The sequence below is a fragment of the Pinus tabuliformis genome, chromosome 3_1, assembly GCF_031772625.1.
Source record: "Pinus tabuliformis cultivar Carrire ecotype Pingquan chromosome 3_1, CPIR1, whole genome shotgun sequence".
In the NCBI taxonomy this organism is placed as follows: domain Eukaryota; kingdom Viridiplantae; phylum Streptophyta; class Pinopsida; order Pinales; family Pinaceae; genus Pinus; species Pinus tabuliformis.
This window is the reverse complement of record NC_142301.1, coordinates 445496003-445517055: the sequence shown is the minus strand read 5'-3', so window position 1 is coordinate 445517055 and position 21053 is coordinate 445496003. Positions and strand designations below refer to the sequence as shown.

At 40.9% G+C, this 21053-nt stretch overlaps 1 protein-coding gene across 3 annotated transcripts in view; it reads left to right on the top strand.

Moving 5' to 3' along the window:
* The window catches only part of SDG38 (SET domain protein 38), a 280788-nt gene that overhangs the window by 154611 nt on the left and 105124 nt on the right, over positions 1–21053 (top strand). For all 3 annotated transcript variants that reach the window (XM_089411435.1, XM_089411434.1, XM_089411436.1), the window contains one exon: positions 9495–9550. In XM_089411435.1, coding sequence (XP_089267561.1) covers positions 9495–9550 — 56 coding nt within the window. The remainder of the gene's footprint in view (positions 1–9494; positions 9551–21053) is intronic.

Here is a 21053-nt window from a genome sequence, read left to right as displayed (position 1 = left end):
ATAGACTGGGACTCATGGGAAGTACCTCTCATCTGATCAATGAGCAGGGAAATGAGGATAGGGACCATAGTAGTTCTATCAATAGACGCATCGTTGTATCTACCGTACTCCCTATGCTAGGATGACCTCCATTGATCTGGGATCAATGAAACTGATCTGGGATCAGTATGAGTGGTTTGAGACACTCTCTTGTGAGATTGATCTGGGATCAATAAAATTGACTTCGGGTCAGTAAGAGTGATGTGACACACTCTCTTCAGATGAAATTGACTTCGGGTCAATAGAGAATGGTATGAGACATTCTCGATCAATTCTTCTTCTTCATGGTTCAGCAGAGCAGAGCAGTGCAGGGCATTGATGGCAAAGATAGTACAGTCGGACATATGGATAGGCGGATGGAGTTCTCCCTAGTTGAGAGGGAGTGTTAAATTGGCAACTAGGACCAAACTCCATGTGGGTCATCTTATTTATGGCAGGTGATATTTTTCTTGGATCCCTCTCATCGAGAGGGGTAGGATTGATCTAAAGATCATCTGATTCCTATAAGTATTTATGAAAATATGAATTATTTTGATTATGGACAAATTGTCAAGTCGGCCAGCAACTTATGTAGGCTCAGAAGCCCAACAGTCATGTGTATTCAACCTCTATGTTTTAGTATAAATAGAAGAGGGCTTGAAGTCATTTGTCACACACACACTTACTCTTGTGATCTCACTTCATCCTGTTTTGGGTTTGATGAAGATGAGAGCTAGAGGGAGTGCCCTAGGGTATACGCTGCCCTAGATAACATGCCCTAGATCTAAATCCAATCATGGGAGAATAAGCTCTATGTTGCTCGAAAAGCTGAAAAAGCTGGAAATGTCCGAAATGCCAGAACTGCCAGAAAAGCCGGAACTGCCGAAAAAGCTGGAACTGCTAGAAAAGCCGGAATTGCCAGAAAAGCCGGAACTACCGGAAAAACCGGAACTGCAGGGACTGAACTGCCAGGAACAACTGGAACTGCGAGGAATAGCCGAAATTGCTGGGAATTGCCGAAATAACCAGAGCATCTGTCTCTGAAGGAGGGCAGCATGCAAGGGACATCTAACTAACATTGGGACAACTAACTAACATTGGGACAGTTGTATGGTACTTAGCAACAAATACACCAAGCATGCAATATTACAGCTAGCATGCAAGGGACAACTAGCTTGCAACAACAAGCATGCTAAGGACAAAAAGCATGCTAGGGACAACAAGCAAGCAAGGTGCAACCAACACATAGGTCAAGATGGCAACATGGTGCAGCAATGGCACATAATGCAGTACAGTGATGGGTACAGTAATGATTAATGAAGCGTGATGAGATGCAGCATAGTGATGATGGGTGCAGCATGGTGCAGCGCAGTGAGGTGCAGCGTGATGACGAAATGCAGCACAACGATAGGTGAAGGAGTCACCTTGGAGAATTAGTTAAAGCAGCATGTCTTCAACTAATGTCATGTATCATCTTCTTAGAGATGATCTAAGCTCTTATCTAGATAAGTCAAAGTGTTGACTTCTGTTGTAAACGTACTATCTCTCTCTCTCTGCTGAACTATTGAAGAACATATAAGAAGAATTGATCAAGGGTTTCCCCACATTGGGGTTTGTCCCTGGCTAGCGCCACATCTTGTGTCCTCTTGTCTTGGCTTGTCTTCTGCGATTTATGTTTATGTTTATTCTGCAGTTTACTTTAATGCTGATGTGATTGCTAATCTGGAAAAGATATGGAGCTAACTGTGAAAATTGAAATAAATTGCTCTAAGCATAGAACATACCTAAAATTAACAATATTGCCTAAAATTGCTACTGTGACACCAGTTTGGAAATGACATGAAAGGTGCAATTGCAATTTGGTTACCTAACAAAGAGAAAATATCACTGCTTGGTTACTTGCTCCCGACAGCCCCCCTCCCCCTTCCCAAAAAAAAAGTATTATCTTCCACTTCCCTAAAGTGCCATGTTGATATGATTTGTTAAAATATAAAGTGTGCCCTTGAATCATTTAAACCTAAATCACATGAGATATCAACAACACTCAAATGCCAACAATGTAATACAAATGAATTGTATTATCTATCCTATTGAAGAGATGGGGAAACTCTCATAAACATTTCGAGGGGGAAACTTCTAGTACAGTGTCGATGCACATATACAAGATATTTGATTATCACATGAGAAGGATTACATCTTTTTTTATAGATACCCTTGCTACCCTTACCTTAATCCAACATTAGTGGACCTTATTTAATAATTAACATATTTGGCCTTTATTAATAGCTAGACCATCTTATATTAATTAGCCGTGATACATATATTAACCTTCATTCTAATTGACCCTTAAAGGCCTTCATTACCTTATGAGGCGGGACATAACAACTTTGTTCTTGATGAAATTCATTCTAATGTTGTAAAATGCACAATTTGGTAGAAAGATGAATGCCTTGCTCATCACAAACATTAGTAATTAGAAATCAAGTGATTTCTTCTAATAGTATTTGGAAATGTTATAGCGCAAAACTTGTAGTACATTTGTAAAGAATCTTGTAATAGTACAACATTTTATTCATTTTCGGTGTGGCAAGTAAGATACATTGTGATCCTAAGTTTATAATTCTGAATTGTTATATTGCATACTTAATCTAAGTAAGAGAATGATTTAACCCAAGGGGTTAGCTTAACTAGTTGTCATAGGTGTTATTTGGTCTAGTTTTGTGCCAATGAGTACCTGGTTTGAATCCCTCTAGGTGAGGTGCACTAGTTTATGTTTGTTAAAATTGACAATTTGGGCCAAACTCCATGTGGGTCATCTTATTTATGGCAGCTGATATTTTTATTGGATCCCTCTCGGATTGATCTAAAGATCATCCGATTCCGATAAGTATTTATGGAGATATGAATTTATTTTGATTATGGAATTATTATCAAGTCGACCAGCATCTTATGTAGGCTCTAGAAGCCCAAACGTCATGTTTATTCAATCTCTTCATTTTTAGTATAAATAGAAGAGGACTTGAAGACATTTGGAGACACATCTCTTGTGATCTCTCTCCATGTGTTTGGGTTTTGTGGACAGAGAGATCTAGAGGAGAATACATTGTTCTAGAGGTTGATCTAGCCTTACCCTAGCTGCAGTCAAAGTAAGGGCATTTCCAGTGAAGGAAGAAGGGACGTTTAGGTCACTCCTATGACTGTTTTGGAGTGAAAATTAACCAGCAGAAAGGCCACAATAAAGGAGACAAATTCTGGGTTGTTTTGAATATTATGTGTTTAAGCAGGCCGTGGGTACAGGAAGCCACCTGTGGTAGGCCGCAGGCCCTAACCCTACTGAAAAGGCATTGCGTGGAACTGTTTTGGGGCTAGATTAAGCCCTAATCAACAACGTGGAGGCAGAGGACTTATACAAGGGTAGGCCGCAGTTTTTGAAGGCTGTTTGGTGACTTGGTTAAGGGTTGTTGCAGCATATGGATGCCCTAACCAGTCACAGTTAGGAACAACAACGAAAATATATTGGAACGGCAATTTGTGCCTTGTGTTGGGTCAAGGAAGTTGACTAGTTTTGGATCAGATTGTTGGGTAGCCTGTGGGAGCAAATTTGGAGGCTTGATTGGGTGATTGTAAGCCTTCATCAGTGCAGATTTTACAGTGTAGTATTGGGTACCATTGACATGATGTAAGGGCAGCATGATGTATGAGATAATGGGTAGCATGATGAATGGGCAACATGATGTATGAGATCATGGGCAACATGATGAATGGGCAGCAAAATGTATGAGATCATGGGCAGCATGATAGATGAGATCATGGGCAACATGATGCAAGGGCAGCATGATGTATGAGATCATGAGCAACATGATGATGCATGATGTAGCATGATGGTGCTACACTGTAAGGTGCAGCAAATGGACGAGATGCAGAACGATGATAGGTGAAGGAGTCACCTTGGAGAATCAGTTGAAGCAGAATGTCTTTAACTGATCTCATCGTTATAAGAAATGATCTATGCTAGATCTAGATAAGTCAAAATGTTGACTTCTGTTGTAAATGTACTATCTCTCTCTCTCTCTTTTTCTCTGCTGAACCTTGAAGAACATAAAAGAAGAATTGATCAAGGGTTTCCCCAGACATTGTGGGGTTTTTCCGTGGCTTGCAGCACATCTTGTGTCCTCTTGTCTTGGCTTGTCTTCTGCGGTTTATATTTATGTTCTATCTGCAGTTTACTTTATGCTGATGTGATTGCTAATATGGAAAAGAAATTAAATAAATTGCTCTAGCATAGAACATACCTAAAATTAACATGGTATCAGAGCTGAGGTGAAGACAATGCCCAAGCAAGAGTGAAAGAGCAATCACCAAAGACAATAGGGACAAGACAAAAGGATCAATGGGTTCCACATCTCTCTTCTAAGTTCACAAAGGGTGAAGTCGAAGCAGAGCATATTATCAGAATGGTGTAGCGGAAGTTTCTGATGGCCCATCTAAAGATCACTTCATTGGGAAGTTCGGATCTAAGGGTGGAAGGAAAGGCGGATGCCTTGGTTGCAATAAGTTCGGTCGTTATGCGAAGGAGTGTCCGAATGGCAGAGACACATCTCTTGATGAAGATAACAATCATTCCAGAGAATGACTGGTAATGCAGGTCATCAAGGAAATGGTCGACTCTTCAAAGAAAGCAAGGAACCCCAGAATCACTTTTATGTACCTAATCGCAAGAAGAACCTGGTGTCCATCTCAGAAATGGAAGTCAAAGGTGGCACTCATCGATGGAAAGGTACATGTTTGGAAATAGAATTTTCAAAGATGTTTTTGAGTTCAGGGTTGTATCAAATTGCAGGAAGTCCACTGGGGACCATGTCCATTGACATATAGCACCGGAGTTCTGTGAGTCAGATGGTGACAGGGAAGCCTGAATTCAAAAGGAGCATGAAAGTACATGTCTGAGACGTACCGAAGGAAAATCTTACAAGGGGACCATTCCCCTCATGTAGCAAGTCCATAGGTATGGAACAACCTGAGGAGTTTGAGATTGATAATCAGGAACCTCACATATGCAAGTGGAAGAAAGCCCTCTATGGCTTGAAGCTAAACACCTCAGACATAGTATGAGAGGATTGATAGTTGTCTGATAAAACTGAGATTCACTAGGAATGAAACGAATCCAAACCATCCAAAGGCTGTGGATGATAGACCTCTCATACCAGCACCTTACAGACCCTCTCACTTGCAGAAGTAAGAGGGAGTTGGATTCTGGACATATGTTTGCAGTTAGCATGGTGAGCTCATATTTGGTTGAGCCTCACTGGATTGGTGCCAAGAATCTTCTGAGATGTCTTCAGGGCACAATCTCTCATGGATTGAAATACACTGCCGGAAATATGAAACTGCATGATTATTCGAACGCTAATTGGGCAGGCAGTGTGGAGGATCACTGGAGCACTTCTTAGTGTTGTTTCTCTTTGGATTCTGCTTCAATATCATGGATGAACAGGAAGCAGAAGTCAGTTGTTATAAGCACCGCCGAGACCGGATACATAACTACGAGTATGACCTCGTATGAAGCTGCCTGGTTGTGGAAGCTCTTAAGTGAGCTGATTGTACACATGATGAATAACATTGTGATTCTTTGTGACAACCAGAAGTGGGATTCGATTATAGAGGAATCTCGTATTCGATGATTGCTCCAGCAGATAGACATCAGATACTGCCTTATCTGGAATATGGTAAGTCGATGAGCAAGGAGGCTCCATCGCACTGAGATGATATACAGGTCACTACACTTTGTCAGAGCCCTGGGGAAAGATCAAATTTGTGATTTTCCTGAACGACTTGGAGTCGTCGAGAGACCTTTGTAAAAGAGTCTTGCATGTTGCATACATTGAGCTCTGGGAGCTCTGGGGGCTTGAGGTTCTTACTGGAGCAACATACGACCACAGGGTGACTCACCCTCCCTTGGTGGTGTGCACTGGGACAAGATGATTCGCTCTCTTGTGGGACAGGATGATTCGCTCTCTCGTGGACAGGATGATTCACTCTCCTGTGAACAAGATGATTCGCTCTCTTGTGGGACAAGATGATTCGCTCTCTTGTGGGATAGGATGATTCGCTCTCCTGTGTAGCAGTATGATTAGTTCTCCTGTGAGGTCTGGATGATGTGTTTTCCATGACGATTGTGTAGCAGGATGATTAGTTCTCCTGTGAGGTCTGGATGATGTGTTCTCCATGACGATTATGTAGCAGGATGATTAGCTCTCCTGTGAGGCTTGGATGATGTGTTCTCCATGGCGATTGTGTAGCAGGATGATTAGTTCTCCTGTGAGGTCTGGATGATGTGTTCTCCATGACGATTATGTAGAAGGATGATTAGCTCTCTTGTGAGGCCTGGATGATGTGTTCTCCATGACGATTATGTAGCAGGATGATTAGCTCTCCTGTGAAGCCTGGATGATGTGTTCTCCATGGCAATTGTGTAGCAGGATGATTAGTTCTCCTGTGAGGACAGGATTGATTAGTTCTCCTGTCGAGGCATCCTACCCATGCAGTCTGGGACTCATGGGAAGTATCTCTCATCTGATCAATGAGCAGGGAAATGAGGATATGGCGATTGTGTAGCAGGATGATTAGTTCTCCTGTGAGGTCTGGATGATGTGTTCTCCATGACGATTATGTAGCAGGATGATTAGCTCTCCTGTGAAGCCTGGATGATGTGTTCTCCATGGCAATTGTGTAGCAGGATGATTAGTTCTCCTGTGAGGACAGGATTGATTAGTTCTCCTGTCGAGGCATCCTACCCATGCAGTCTGGGACTCATGGGAAGTACCTCTCATCTGATCAATGAGCAGGGAAATGAGGATAGGGACGCTAGTGGTACCGATGGACGCATCGCTGTATCTACCGTACTCCCTATACTAGGATGACCTTCATTGATTTGGGATCAATGATACTGGTCTGGGACCAGTTGGAGGAGTTGTACCTACCATGATGCTGACTTCGGGTCGGTTGAGACTGGTCTGGGACTAGTGGTACATACTCTGAGACTGACTTCGTGTCAGTGCAGGACTGGTCTGGGATTAGTGAGAGTGGTACATACTATGAGACTGACTTCGGGTCAGTGGAGGACTGGTCTGGGACTAGTGAGAGTGGTACATACTATGACGCTAACTTCGGGTCGGTTGAGACTGGACTGGGACCAGTGGTACACACTCTGAGACTGATGATACTGGTCAGGGACCAGTGGTAGGAGTGGTACCCACTGTGATGCTAACTTTGTGTCGGTTGAGACTAGTCTGGGACCAGTGGTACGCACTCTGAGACTGACTTCGGGTCGGTGGAGAATGGTATGACTCATTCTCGATCAATTCTTCTTCTTCATGGTTCAGTAGAGCTAAGTTGAGCAGAGCAGAGTAGAGCCAACAGAGCTGAGCAGAGCCAACAAAGCTGAGTAGAGCTGAGCAGCTGAGCAAAGCCAGCAGAGTCAGCAGAGCTAAGTTGAGCAGAGCAGAGCAAAGCTAGCAGAGCTGAGCAGAGCTAAGCAAAGCAGAGAAGAGCCAGCAGAGCTGAGCAGAGCAGAGCAAAGCTAGCAGAGCCAGCAGAGCTGAGCAGAGCAGAACAGAGCCAACAAAGCCAACAGAGCAGAGCAGAGCCAGCAGAGCTGAGCAGAGCAGTGCAGGGCACTTATGGCAGAGATAGTATAGCCGGGCATATGGATCGGCGGATGGAGTTCTCCCTAGTTGAGAGGGAGTGTTAAAATTGGCAACTAGGGCCAAACTCCATGTGGGTCATCTTATTTATGGCAGCTGATATTTTTATTGGATCCCTCTCGTCGAGAGGTGTAGGATTGATCTAAAGATCATCTGATTCCGATAAGTATTTATGGAGATATGAATTATTTTGATTATGGAATTATTATCAAGCCGACCAGCATCTTATGTAGGCTCTAGAAGCCCAAATGTCATGTTTATTCAACCTCTTCATTTTCAGTATAAATAGAAGAGGACTTGAAGACATTTGTAGACACATCTCTTGTGATCTCTCTCCACGTGTTTGGGTTTTGTGGACAGAGAGATCTAGAGGAGAATACGTTTTTCTAGAGGCTGATCTAGCCTTACCCTAGCTGCAGTCAAGGTAAGGGCATTTCCAGTGAAGGAAGAAGGGACTTTTAGGTTACTCCTATGACTGTTTTGGAGTGAAAATTAACTAGCAGAAAGGCCACAATAAAGGAGACAAATTCTGGGCTGTTTTGAATATTATGTGTTTCAGCAGGCCGTGGGTACAGGAAGCCACCTATGGTAGGCCGCAGGCCCTAACCCCACTGAAAAGGCATTGCGTGGAATTGTTTTGGGGCTAGATTAAGCCCCAATCAACAACGTGGAGGCAGAGGACTTATACAAGGGTAGGCCGCAATTTTTGAAGGCTATTTGGTGACTTGGTTAAGGGCTGTTGCAGCATATGGATGCCCTAACCAGTCACAGTTAGGAACAGCAGCGAAAACAAATTGGAACAGCAATTTGTGCCTTGTGTTGGGTCAAGGAAGTTGACCAGTTTTGGATCAGATTGTTGGGCAGCCTGTGGGAGCAAATTTGGAGGCTTGATTGGGTGATCGTAAGCCTTCATCAGTGCAGATTTTACAGTGTAGTATTGGGTACCATTGACATGATGTAAGGGCAGCATGATGTATGAGATCATGGGCAGCAGGATGAATGGGCAACATGATAGATGAGATCATGGGCAGCATGATGTATGAGATCATGGGCAGCATGATAGATGAAATCATGGGCAACATGATGCAAGGGCAGCATGATGTATGAGATCATGGGCAGCGTGTTGTATGAGATCATGGGCAGCATGTGCATGGGCAGCGTGTTGTGTGAGATCATGAGCAGCATGATGATGCATGATGCAGCATGATGGTGCTACACAGTAAGGTGTAGCAAATGGACGAGATGCAGAACGATGATAGGTGAAGGAGTCACCTTGGAGAATCAGTTGAAGCAGAATGTCTTCAACTGATCTCATCGTTATAAGAAATGATCTATGCTAGATCTAGATAATTCAAAATGTTGACTTCTGTTGTAAATGTACTATCTCTCTCTCTCTCTCTCTTTCTCTGCTGAACCTTGAAGAACATAATAGAAGAATTGATCAAGGGTTTCCCCACACATTGTGGGGTTTTTCCCTGGCTTGCACCACATCTTGTGTCCTCTTGTCTTGGCTTGTCTTCTGTGATTTATATTTATGTTCTATCTGCAGTTTACTTTATGCTGATGTGAATGCTAATATGGAAAAGAAATTAAATAAATTGCTCTAGCATAGAACATACCTAAAATTAACAATGTTTATAGGTTTGTTAGGGATGACATGCATGAATGTGGGGAAGCATCCCCTTAGTTTGCTAGAGGTTTCCATTGGAAAAAAATAGATGTTTTTTTGTTTGTTGCTAATTTGTAATTAACAAATTTTATATGTTATTGTAGGGATTTTATGAGATTGAGGGGACAATGGATTGGTCGTTATATCATGATCATTGCAGGTAAACACAACTTAGTGTTCTCTAGCACAAAGATGGATTAATTTATAGATATAATTTGCTGTAAAATTTGTATAGTTTATTGATCTAATACAAAAATTTGAATTGAATACAACTCCATTAGAAAACTAGAAAGTTGTTGTACTGTTATACCAAAGGTAGGTTTTGAATTTCCTTTGAACTTGTTTTAACTTATTCCTTGTTTGTAGTAAAACCACAATCAATACTTCTTGTAGTCACAGTAAAGATTATGCCATAGAAAAACATGAAGAATACAAGTATTTTGTAATTCTATAATGTTACTAGAGACGTCCTATTTCTATATCTTGGGGTTTGATCCTCATGCTACGATCTTAATCTTCCTCTATGCCATTTAGTTTAGCAATTGCTCAAGCATGATTACTTGTATGTGCTATATGACAAGAAAATTGAGCTAGCGTGTATATAAGTTTCACATTTCTTCCAAGATCGAAGATAACTTTTAAACAAGGAAAATATTTTTTTAGACACTTAGAAATTTGTAAATATCTTTTACATTGCTTTTGTGGAAAACAGTTTGGTATATTCGCTTTCTATGCATGTTCAACATGCTTTTTAAGGCTATGTGTCTAGACTCTAGTGGTTATTGTTACCGCTCAAGTTGTGCTTTATACTGATGAAAGCTCCAACCCACACCATATAATTCTAGTGGAACCTCGATAGTGTGAAAAATCGATTACCCGATTCCCACTGCAACAAACTGATGATGTTTCTTCTATTTGTTAATTTAATCAACCAAATTCTTTGCAGTTTCCTACGGCATATATCGAAACATATACACTGCAACCTACACAAAATAAATACAACATTGCAGAGAAAATAAATACACACACATTATACAGTTATTTTTGGACCAATGTCCCCGGAAAAACCCAATGTGGGAAAACCAGTGCAGCAGTTGTGGGTTTTATTATTATGCAATAGTAATCTGAGTACAAGACTATGGATGCTTCAAAACTATCAATCCATGTAGAGAAAATAATTGACAAACGTCTAGTGAGAAAAATCTCACTTCCACTGGTGATTTGACACTGACCTTAGCTCAAGATGAGTTGCCCCTCGCTGCCTTTGGGCTGCCTTTGTGTCCTACTACACAGATTTGCATCAACCTGTTGGGACAAGCTTCTCTCTGCTGCTGTTAATCAGCTACTGCTCTGGAAAATCGATCTTCTGGCTCCCCATGCTCCCACTCTGGCTCCTGCCTCTGAACTCGACTTCTCCTCAACAAATTAGAATCTCCCTCTAAAGCTCTACGCTGCCTCCCTGCACTGCGTCAGCCTCTCTATGGAGTACGTTGTCTCTCTGTTATGGACTCCCTGGATCTGGAAAACTTCCTCCAGGCTACTATCCTTGCCCCTCTCTCATTGCTTCGACTTTACTGAATCACTTCCAACAACTCACAGCTGCTACTCAGGAAATCGATTCTTTAGCAAAATCGAAATGCTCAAGTGCCTTTCTCCAACCACATCGAGCTCCTTCTTATAATCTCTCTTTGGAGCTCCAACGACCAAGATTAAAACATAATCATTGGCTAAGATTAACTTGGAGTTGATCCTCATCTTCTTCTAGAAGATTCACAACTAATTTAATTAATACCCTTTAATTAATCAGATTTCCTAAATTTAGATTTAGGGAACCATTTAAAAAGATTAATTATTTTAATTAAATCATCTCTAGGTGGAATTTTCCCAAAGAATTTCTAGTTATTGGAGAATGCATGTGTCTTAGCCTCTCCGCAAAATCTCGAGGCAAGAGGACATTCGATGCTATAGAAAATCAACACTCCCTCTTAGCAAAAAATGTGGAAGGAAGGCCAAAATCCCCACAGGGATAGCGTAAGCATTGCGCAAAGGGTGATGTAGGAGGCTCAACAGAGAGGCTAGGGAGATAATTTCAGAGGCAAAAATTAGTTGTGGGGTGAGAGAAAATTCTCACACTAATTTTGCCAGTATTTTCGTCATATTAGATTGCCAGTTGAGTATCTAAATTATTGTACTTAGAATTGTTGCTAAAGAATAATAATAAAACCCTCATCTGTTGCACTGATTTTCCTGCATTGGGTTTTTCCGGGGGACAATTGTCCAAAAGTAACTATATGTCAAAATTCTTGTGTGTGTGCTTTGAATTTCTCAGTTTTCAGTATTTTATTTTCCTCGGTATTTTTATGGTGAAAATTGCAGTTGTGATTTTATTCATTGTTTGCATCAGCAAATAAATTGCATAATTAAATTTACAGTTAGAAGAATAATTTCTGTTGACACCTAATCATCGGGATTGGGTGAACAATTGTAAATAATGTAAATAATAAATAATGGAAAAGGAAAGTCATTGGGAGATGAAAATCAAGAGTCACTCCCTCATATATATAACTATGAACAATCTAAATGAATAAACACAATTTCATTTGAGGAGTTACTCCTGGCCTGACATGGTATTAGAGCCAACGCCATTTTTGGCTTCCCTCTCTGCCTTGTAACTCCTAGTCTGTCATATCTGCCATTATTCTATCATCTGTCCTCTGGCCAGATTACTTCTCTGTCCTCCCACTGCGCATACCATTCCGCTTGGCCCTTTGCTGCACAGTCGGCCCCAAATAGTACACAACGCACAGTCCCAATTCCCGTGCCATGGTTTTGTTTCCATTCATTGCTCGGCTCCAAAACGCATCGACCTTGCTTCTGCCATACACTCTGCTTTGACTCTGCTCTGCTCTGTCGAGAACAATGCTCCACGCACAGTCCTCCATCTGGTTATACTCCCAAACGTTGCGGTTATACTCCTAAACCGCCCTCAGTGGGCTCATCACCGGCTGAGATGTGCTCCCGGCAGTTCGGCACAATATCCCATTGCACTATGTTTTATTCACTGCGTTGTTGCTCGATCCCAAGAGGACTTGGAATGTAAAGCAAGCCGAGGAGCCGTGGTCCAATATCCGGTAGGAAGCAGAGGAGTCGTGGTCCAATATCCAGCAGATCATCGCAAGAACGAAGTGCAACGACACATTGAATTACCTGTGGTGCGGTGCAGTGATAACTCTGGTGCGTGAGCGTGGATTTGTCTACCAACTCCTGGTTTATATAGCTGCATTTTTGGTAGTTATATGGTAGCTGCGTTTTTTTTTGTGGTTTCTTACATATCACTGCATTCGTAGGTTTGACAAAAGCATACACAAAATCTCAGCTAATACAGTGTTTTTATCTGTGTTCTCCCCACCGGTTTCCATACCCGGTATTGTGGTGTGGTATCACACCGCTCCACCAGGCTCGAACCCGCCTCCTCCAAGCACTGCTTGGTCATATTACCGCTTGGTCCTATTACTGCTCACACGTTGTTATGTAACTCTGCCTTCACATGTAATGCCTCCCCCATATACTACCTTCCCCTATATAACCCCTCCCCCATATAATACCCTTCCCATATTATACCTTCCCCAAATATATCTCTGTTATATACATATCAGAATTATATTTTCACAGTATTGCTACTATAGTGCAATTCTTTTTTACACAGCAAGAGCAGAGGTACAATTTTTTTTACTGTACACAGATTTCACAATGCATTCATTGATATCTATTGTGGGAGTGGTTCTCATCGGCAAGGAGAACTATCCAGAATGGTCGCGCAAGATCAAACACACTCTCATTTTTAATGAGCTGTGGAAAGGAGTGTGTGTTGGAGAAGGAGACAAAGAACCAGAAAAGCCTAACTCAGACAAGGAATTCACCATTTGGGAAAATAAGAACAACAAGGCTTATGCCTTGATTGCAGCATCCGTAAATGAAGAGGTGAGTCGCCATATTTCGCCATTTTCAAATGATTTCGAAGCCTTACAAAAACTGAAGGAACTCTATGACTCACACTCTGCGCTTGAAGTTGTTCAACTCATGATTAAATTGTTCAGCCTTGAATTACAAAATGATGATCCTCTTGCTCTTGCATCAGAAGTAAAATCTATTATGCATGATATCAAAATCACTAATGTTGAACTGGACATTCCTCTGATAGCTTTTGTCAAGGCACTTTATCCCACTTACTCAAATTATCTTGATTCATTGCAAGCAAATGGAAACCTCAAAGAAATTTCCTTTGACTCCCTTGTGAATAAATTTGCTGAGAGAGAGAAAGCTTTTGGGAAGAAGAAAACTCCTCAGTCTTATGAAGAGGTTAATCTTGCTCAAGATTCTTTTAGAGGAAGAGGTGGTCGAAGAGGAAGAGGAAGAAGAAATTTCAGAGGCAAGGGGGCCAGACACTCTCAAGGAGAAAAGTCATATTTGCATTGCATACGTTGCAATAGAGATGGATCACATGATGCATCCACATGCAAGTTGCCTTGGGACAGAATTGAGCAAGAAAGAGATCAACCCAAAGGTAAAACTAATGACAAAGAGAAAGGTAAAGCACCTGAATCCGCTCATTATGTTGTGGCACATTGTAATATTGGAGTAAATGAAGACTTGTTTAATGCTTCATTTGCTTCTTGGAAAAATGATTGGTTGCTTGATTCAGGTTCAACTTGCCACATGACTTTTAGAAGATATTTTTTTGAAGAATTTGCTGACAATGTTGATGGAGCAGTATACTTTACAGACAAATCAAAACTCAAGCCATCAGGGCTTGGCACAATCAGGCTCAAATTGCCTGGTCTTCCAGACTTTTTTCTGCATGATGTTTTGTATCTCCCACAGCTCAGGAGAAACTTTCTGTCCTTAGTCCACATCCGTAGCAAGGACACTCCATTCATATGTTTGATGGCAAGGTTGAGGTGAGAAAAGCATCAGATCACTCACTTGTCATGACGGGGATAGAAGAAGAAAGGCTTCTCAAGCTGCAAGGTACCTCTGCTCGTACACAAAATTTCTCGTACATTTCCAACAAGTATATTATGGCATGCTAGATTTGGACACTTGAACTATGTAAGCCTTCGCTTATTGAAGAAAAATGGTGTTACTGGTTTGCCTACAATTTCTAGGAAACTTAAGCAATGTGATGCTTGCATTCTAGGAAGGCACAGCAAACAGTCTTTTCATGATTCAGATTCAAGAGCACATGGAAAACTTGAATGAGCTCATTCATTCAGATTTATGTGGTCCAATGCCTGTTCCTTCTACAAATGGAAATAAATATATGATGACATTTATTGATGATTACACCAGAATGTGTTGGGTTTATTTATTGAAGAACAAATCTGATGCTTTTCAAACATTCAATAACTTCCATACATGGATTGAAAATGATGCACAATCTCATATTGGCTCTATTCGCACTGATAATAGAAAAGAATACACTTCAAAATGAATTTGAAAACTATCTTCGCCAACATGGGATCAAACATCAACAACTGTGCCTTGTAATCCCCAACAGAATGGAGTAGCTGAAAGAATGAATAGGACAATCTTAAATATGGTGCACTCCATGATGTTTTTCAAGAATGTAAAATTGATGTTTTGGGCTGATGCAGTTGTATGTGTTGTATATGTAAAGAATAGATGTCCATCTAATGCTATTACAAACAAGACTCTTTATGAAATGTGGTATGGGCACATTCCTTTGGTAAAGCATCTCAGGGTCTTTGGTTCCACCTGCTATGCCTTGATACCAAAGGTACATAGAAACAAACTTGGTGCAAGGAGTTGTAAGTGTATCTTCTTGGGGTATTCAAACACCTCCAAAGCATACTGTCTCTATGATGAAGTTAATAAAAAGTTTGTTGTATCTAGAGATGTAATCTTTCTTGAATCTTCCAAAGCTGACAATGTTGTTGAGCGGCAACTTGATCGCTTGGATAGATTTGCAAATGCAAAATCATTTCAAGAATTTGATAATCAGATTCCACATCTTGAAGGGGGGATTCCTATACTGGATCAACCTATGGAATCTTCTTTTGAAGCACTCTCTCCCCCGCATGAAACTCCAACCATTGATGATACTTTGAGTGATGTGATTGACAGAATTGGGAGACTCAATCTTGATTCAGTCCCAACTCAATCAACTGAGCAGCCTAAACCATCTCAGAAAGGTCCCCCAAAGTGGCTGACAAAGACACTTGAAAGTGTTCATCCTAATGAGGTTGGAAAGACATGAACAAGAAATTCAACCAGGCAAAATGCAGGTGATGTAGATGATTCTGATTCACCTGTTGATATGGATGTTTCTTATGATTGTGAATTGAATTTGTCTACATATTTTGAACCAACTTCCTTCAAAGAAGCTGCTTCTCATGATGAATGGAAAGAAGCGATGCAAAAGGAGTATGATGCCTTGATAAAAAATGACACTTGGAAGCTGGTTGATCCTCCATTGGGAACAAAACTAATTGGCTGCAAGTGGGTCTACAAGAACAAGTATAAAGCTAATGCAAACACAAAGTCAGGCTTGTGGCAAAAGGTTTTGCACAGAAGGAAGGGGTTGATTATGAGGAGACTTTTGCCCCCACAGTAAAATGGGCTAGCATCCGGACACTCTTTGACCTAGCAGCTCAGAACGGTTGGAAAGTCCATCAAATAGATGTAAAAATTGCTTTCTTAAATGGAGATCTAAAAGAGAATGTTTTTATGTCTCAGTCTGAAGGATTTGCTGTGAAAGGACAGGAACATAAAGTATGCAAACTTGGGAAATCCTTGTATGGCCTCAAACAAGCATCGCGAGTCTGGTATGAAAAGTTAACTGAGCATCTTCTGAAACTTAATTTTAAACATTATGATCTTGATGATGCAACTTTGTTTGTCAAGAAAGTTGGCAAAATAGTTGTATATCTTGTGGTATATGTAGATGATCTTTTGATGACAGGGAACAATGAGAGCTACATTGCATCCATAAAGAAGGAATTGAGGAAAGGATTTGAAATGACTGATTTGGGGTATGTTCATTACTATCTTGGTATTGAAGTAACTCAACATCCGAAGTCTATATGTGTTAGGTTCCAACCCTAACCCCCTTATTTATGTAATAAGGTCGAATCATAGTTATAGTTAGTTAAAGAGTCAATAAAGCCCATATTAATAATTGTAAGTGGTTGACCCAGCATTTAAAGAAGGGACCACAGTTAGTTGCAAATGGGCCATGGTATTAAATAGATGGTATTAATAAGAACCATGGTATTGACCCATGGTATTGCATGTATGAATCCTATATAAAGGATAGAGACTCCCCTTAAGGAGCGTTGTGTCTTATTTTGTACTTGAGCCCAGCTCTATTGGAGGTTGCCCCCTCGAAGAGGCAAGTGAACATTGCTTTCCTTTCTGAATAATAAAATACATGCTGTTATTTCTTATTGTTCTGTGTTTTGCGTATATTTCTTCGCATATTTGGTATTCTGGTATCTTCTCGCAGGTCAAGAGCATAACAATATTCCTTTCTCAAAAGAAGTATGTTTGGAGATTTGTTGAACAGATTTGGCATGGCTGAGTGCAATCCTCTAACCACTCCAATGGAACAAAACTTAAAGCTCACATCCATTGAAGGAAAAAAATTTGTGGATGCAACAAAGTATAGACAGCTTGTAGGAAGTCTCAACTACCTGACTACTACTAGACCAAACATTTCTTTTGCTGTTGGAATCCTCTCCAGGTTTATGCAAAAGCCTTCTGAGGGACATTGGTCTATTGCAAAAAGAGTTCTAAAGTAGTTGAAGGGAGCTCAAGAGTTTGGACTCAAGTATACACAAGTGGGTGACTTCAGCTTGATTGGATACTCTAATTCAGACTTCGATGGAGACAAAGAAACTAGGGTATCTACTTTTGGTTATGCTATGAGTCTTGGATCGGGAGCTGTCTCCTGGAGATCATGCAAACAATCAGTTCCAGCAGATTCCACAATAGGGGCAGAATATGTGATAGCAGCTGAGGCAACAAAAGAAATTGTGTGGCTCAGGAAAATTTTGGAAGATTTGTAGGTAAAACATGTACATTCGACTCCACTCATGATTGACAACACCTTTGCAATAAAGTTGGCCAAGAACCCAAAGTTCCTTGATTGAACGAAGCACATCAATACAAAATACCATCTGATTTGACATCATGTTGAGGCCAAGACAATCCATCTATGCCATTGTTCCACTAATAAGTAGATTGTAGACATCTACACCAAAGCACTTGGAAGAGAAAAGCTTGAAAGATTTAGAAGGATGCTTGGACTCACCAACATCCCTTTAGATTAAGGGGGGGAATGTTGACACCTAATCATGGGGGTTGGGTGAACAATTGTAAATAATGTAAATAATAAATAATGGAAAAGGAATGTATCGGGAGATGAAACTCAAGAGTCACTCCCTCATGTATATAACTATTAACAATCTAAATGAATAAACACAATTTCATTTGTGGAGTTACCTCCTGGCCTGACAATTTCCAGTTACTGCAACAGATAAAAATTTCACATTAACCAAGTAGCTAGGCCATTCAATCGTGTCTCTCGGACTGCTTGGTTGTCAACTTGTCCTTCACCTTCACTTTTCCATAACGACTACCCCCCATAGCTTGTTGTTGGGAGATAGCTAGAACGGAGAGGTCAGGGATCAAAGTGATAGCCCCCGACATGAGTTGTTGTCGCAATGCCTGTACAATCTAAGCGAAAACAAGCATCATCATCCTTCCTTGAGATAGGGAGATCCCTAACTCTTCCGAGAGTAGTGCCTTCATCAATAGTATCATCTCTACTCACTTCCACATCCCTTTGACTAGGTACATAAATTCAATATGCCTTTGAATCTTCACTATATCCAACAAATACACCTTTCTTCCCAGAGGCTTCCAACTTGTTCCTTTTCTCCTTTGGTACATGAAAATATACAAGACAACCAAAGATTCTAAAATGAGCAACATCAGGTTTCTTACCAGTGAAGACTTCTTCGGGTGTCTTGAAATCCAAGCTTTGATGAGGGCTCCTATTTTGAACATACACAACAATGTTCGCAACTTCTCCCCATAAAAACTTCGGTAGATCTTGATCATAAATCATGGCATGGGTGGCTTCCATAATAGTTCAATTCTTTCTCTCGGCAACTCCATTTTGTTGTGGATTATATGGAACGATTGTCTCCCTCTTAATACCCGCCTCTTTGCAAAATTCATTGAATTCATTAGATTCATACTCGGTTCCATTATCAGTTATTAATGTCTTGATCTTCTTTCCTATATGATTCTCCACCAAGGCTTTGAAAAAATGAAACCATTTAAATAATTCATCCTTCTTCTTTAGGAAATAAATCCAAGTCTTGCGGGAGAAGTCATCCACAAATATCACATAGTATAAGTATCCTCCTAATGAAGTCACGGGCAAAGGACCAACCATGTCAGAATGGACCAATTGAAGAATATAAGATGCCTTGCTTTCACTAGAAGGGAATGGTCCCTTTGTATGCTTTCTAGTTGCACAACCTTGGCAAACTCCTTCATGATTCATATGAAACTCGGACATCTCAGTAACCATCTTCCTTACGCTAGGTAGGGCTTTGTAATGTAAGTGAGCAAATCTTCGGTGCCATAGCTCACATTGAATAGAAGTATCATTTGCCAAAGCTGCCAAAGGACTTCCACCAATTTGATAAAGACCATCAACCCTAAACCCAAGAGTAAAGGAATCTTTAAAGTTCTTATTCCATGCACGTACCTTTCCATCAATGAAAGCTATCTTGAAGCCTTTGTCTTCCATCGCATAAATAGACACCAAATTCTTCTTCAAATCCGGCACATACAAAACATCTTGAAGATGTATGGTTTGACCATAGTTCAAGTGAAGATAAATAGTTCCTATCCCTTTCACGGGTTAGGTGGCATTATCTCCAAGAATAATATTTAGATTAGTCTTCCTCTCAACTTAATTTGAGAGAACCTCCTTATATTCAGTGAAATGTCTTGAGGCTCCACTATCAATTAACCAATGATCTGTGAAAATTCTATTACTGCAACAACTGATTTATTTTACCTACTTATTTTCAAATAAGTTATTTATGAAATCCCTTCAGTAAATATTAAAATAAATTCTACTGCAGATATCACACCATAATACAGAAACAAATACATGCACAAGAATCAAACACATCAACACAGATATTTTTGGACAATTGTCCCCAGAAAAACCCAATGCGGGAAAATCGGTGTAGCAGAGGAGGATTTTATTAATCAGCTTTTCTTGAGTACAACTAGGGTGCCAAACTGGCTCACCCAATAGAGATAAATCCTTCGGCGCCTCCCCTAGGCTCAGCGTCTGTCCAGCTAGCCTCTGCGCAGCTCCTAGACCCTTTGCATCAACATCTGCCTCACTGCGTCACCACTTGGCCTCTTTGCATCACCCACGCAAGCTCGGTAGTGACTGTGCAGTCCAGCTGCCTCTGCGTCTTCTTGAGTGGCTCTGCGTCTGCCTCTCTGAACTCTGCGCTGGTCCTTCAACATTGTCCATGCCTCTCTGTTATGTACACGCTACCTCTTGCTGCAATCCAGTCTTCTAGTTCGAATTTCTCAGCAAGCCCTGCTCCAGAAATTGAACTGACTGGTCTCCCTCAGTATATCTCCAACTGACCCTCAAGCCTTCTTGTATACTTTTCCTGTTGATGAATCAACGGCTGAGATTAAGTCCCTAATCAATGGCTAAGATTAAATTTGGCTTGATCCATGTCATTTAGAACCTTCTAACCCAGGTTTATATTAACACTCATTAATATTTTTATTTTCCTAAGTTTAGACTTAGGAACCCATTAAAAATATTAATTATTTTAATATCTCCTTCACCGAGTAGAATTTCCCCAAACCATTTCTGGGTCTTGGAGATCTCATGTGCTCTAGTAATACTCCACCACTGAGCATCACCCTAATTATACGACACCAGTCCCTGTGCCGATGCTAGGCCTTCCTGCCCAACATCCTCTGCATTGCTGCATCCTGTACTGCTGCCCATGGCCCTACCACTGCCACTGCTACATCTGTACAGCGACTCCCTCTGCATCTGTGTTGCTGCTGGTCCTTTTTCCCAACACTGCATTTGCACTGCAACTGCCTTTGCATCCGTGTTGTTGCTGGTCCTTCCTCCCAACACTGCATCTGCACTGCAATATCATACCCATTTTTGCTACTGAAATGGATTCTTTATCATCCCCATCTTCTTCCTGAAATAAACAAACTTTGTTCTTTCAAGGTCCTTGGTAAGGATGTCTGCCACCTGTTCTCCTGTAGGAGTGTAGCTCAACTGTACAGCTCCTCGTTGGACACAGTCCCTGACAAAGTGACATCGAATATCAATGTGCTTTGACCGATCATGAAATACTGGATTCTCAGAGAGCTTGATGCAAGTCTGATTATCACACATGATTCTGGTCGCTTCCATCCTTTTTCTGAATAGATTTACAAGCAATTTTTTAAGCCATATGGCTTTGCGCGAAGCTATGGTGGCCATATATTTTTATTCAGCTAAGCTCAGAGCTACAGCTTTTTGTTTCCTACAGCACCAGGAGGTCATCCTCGATCCAATGTTGAAA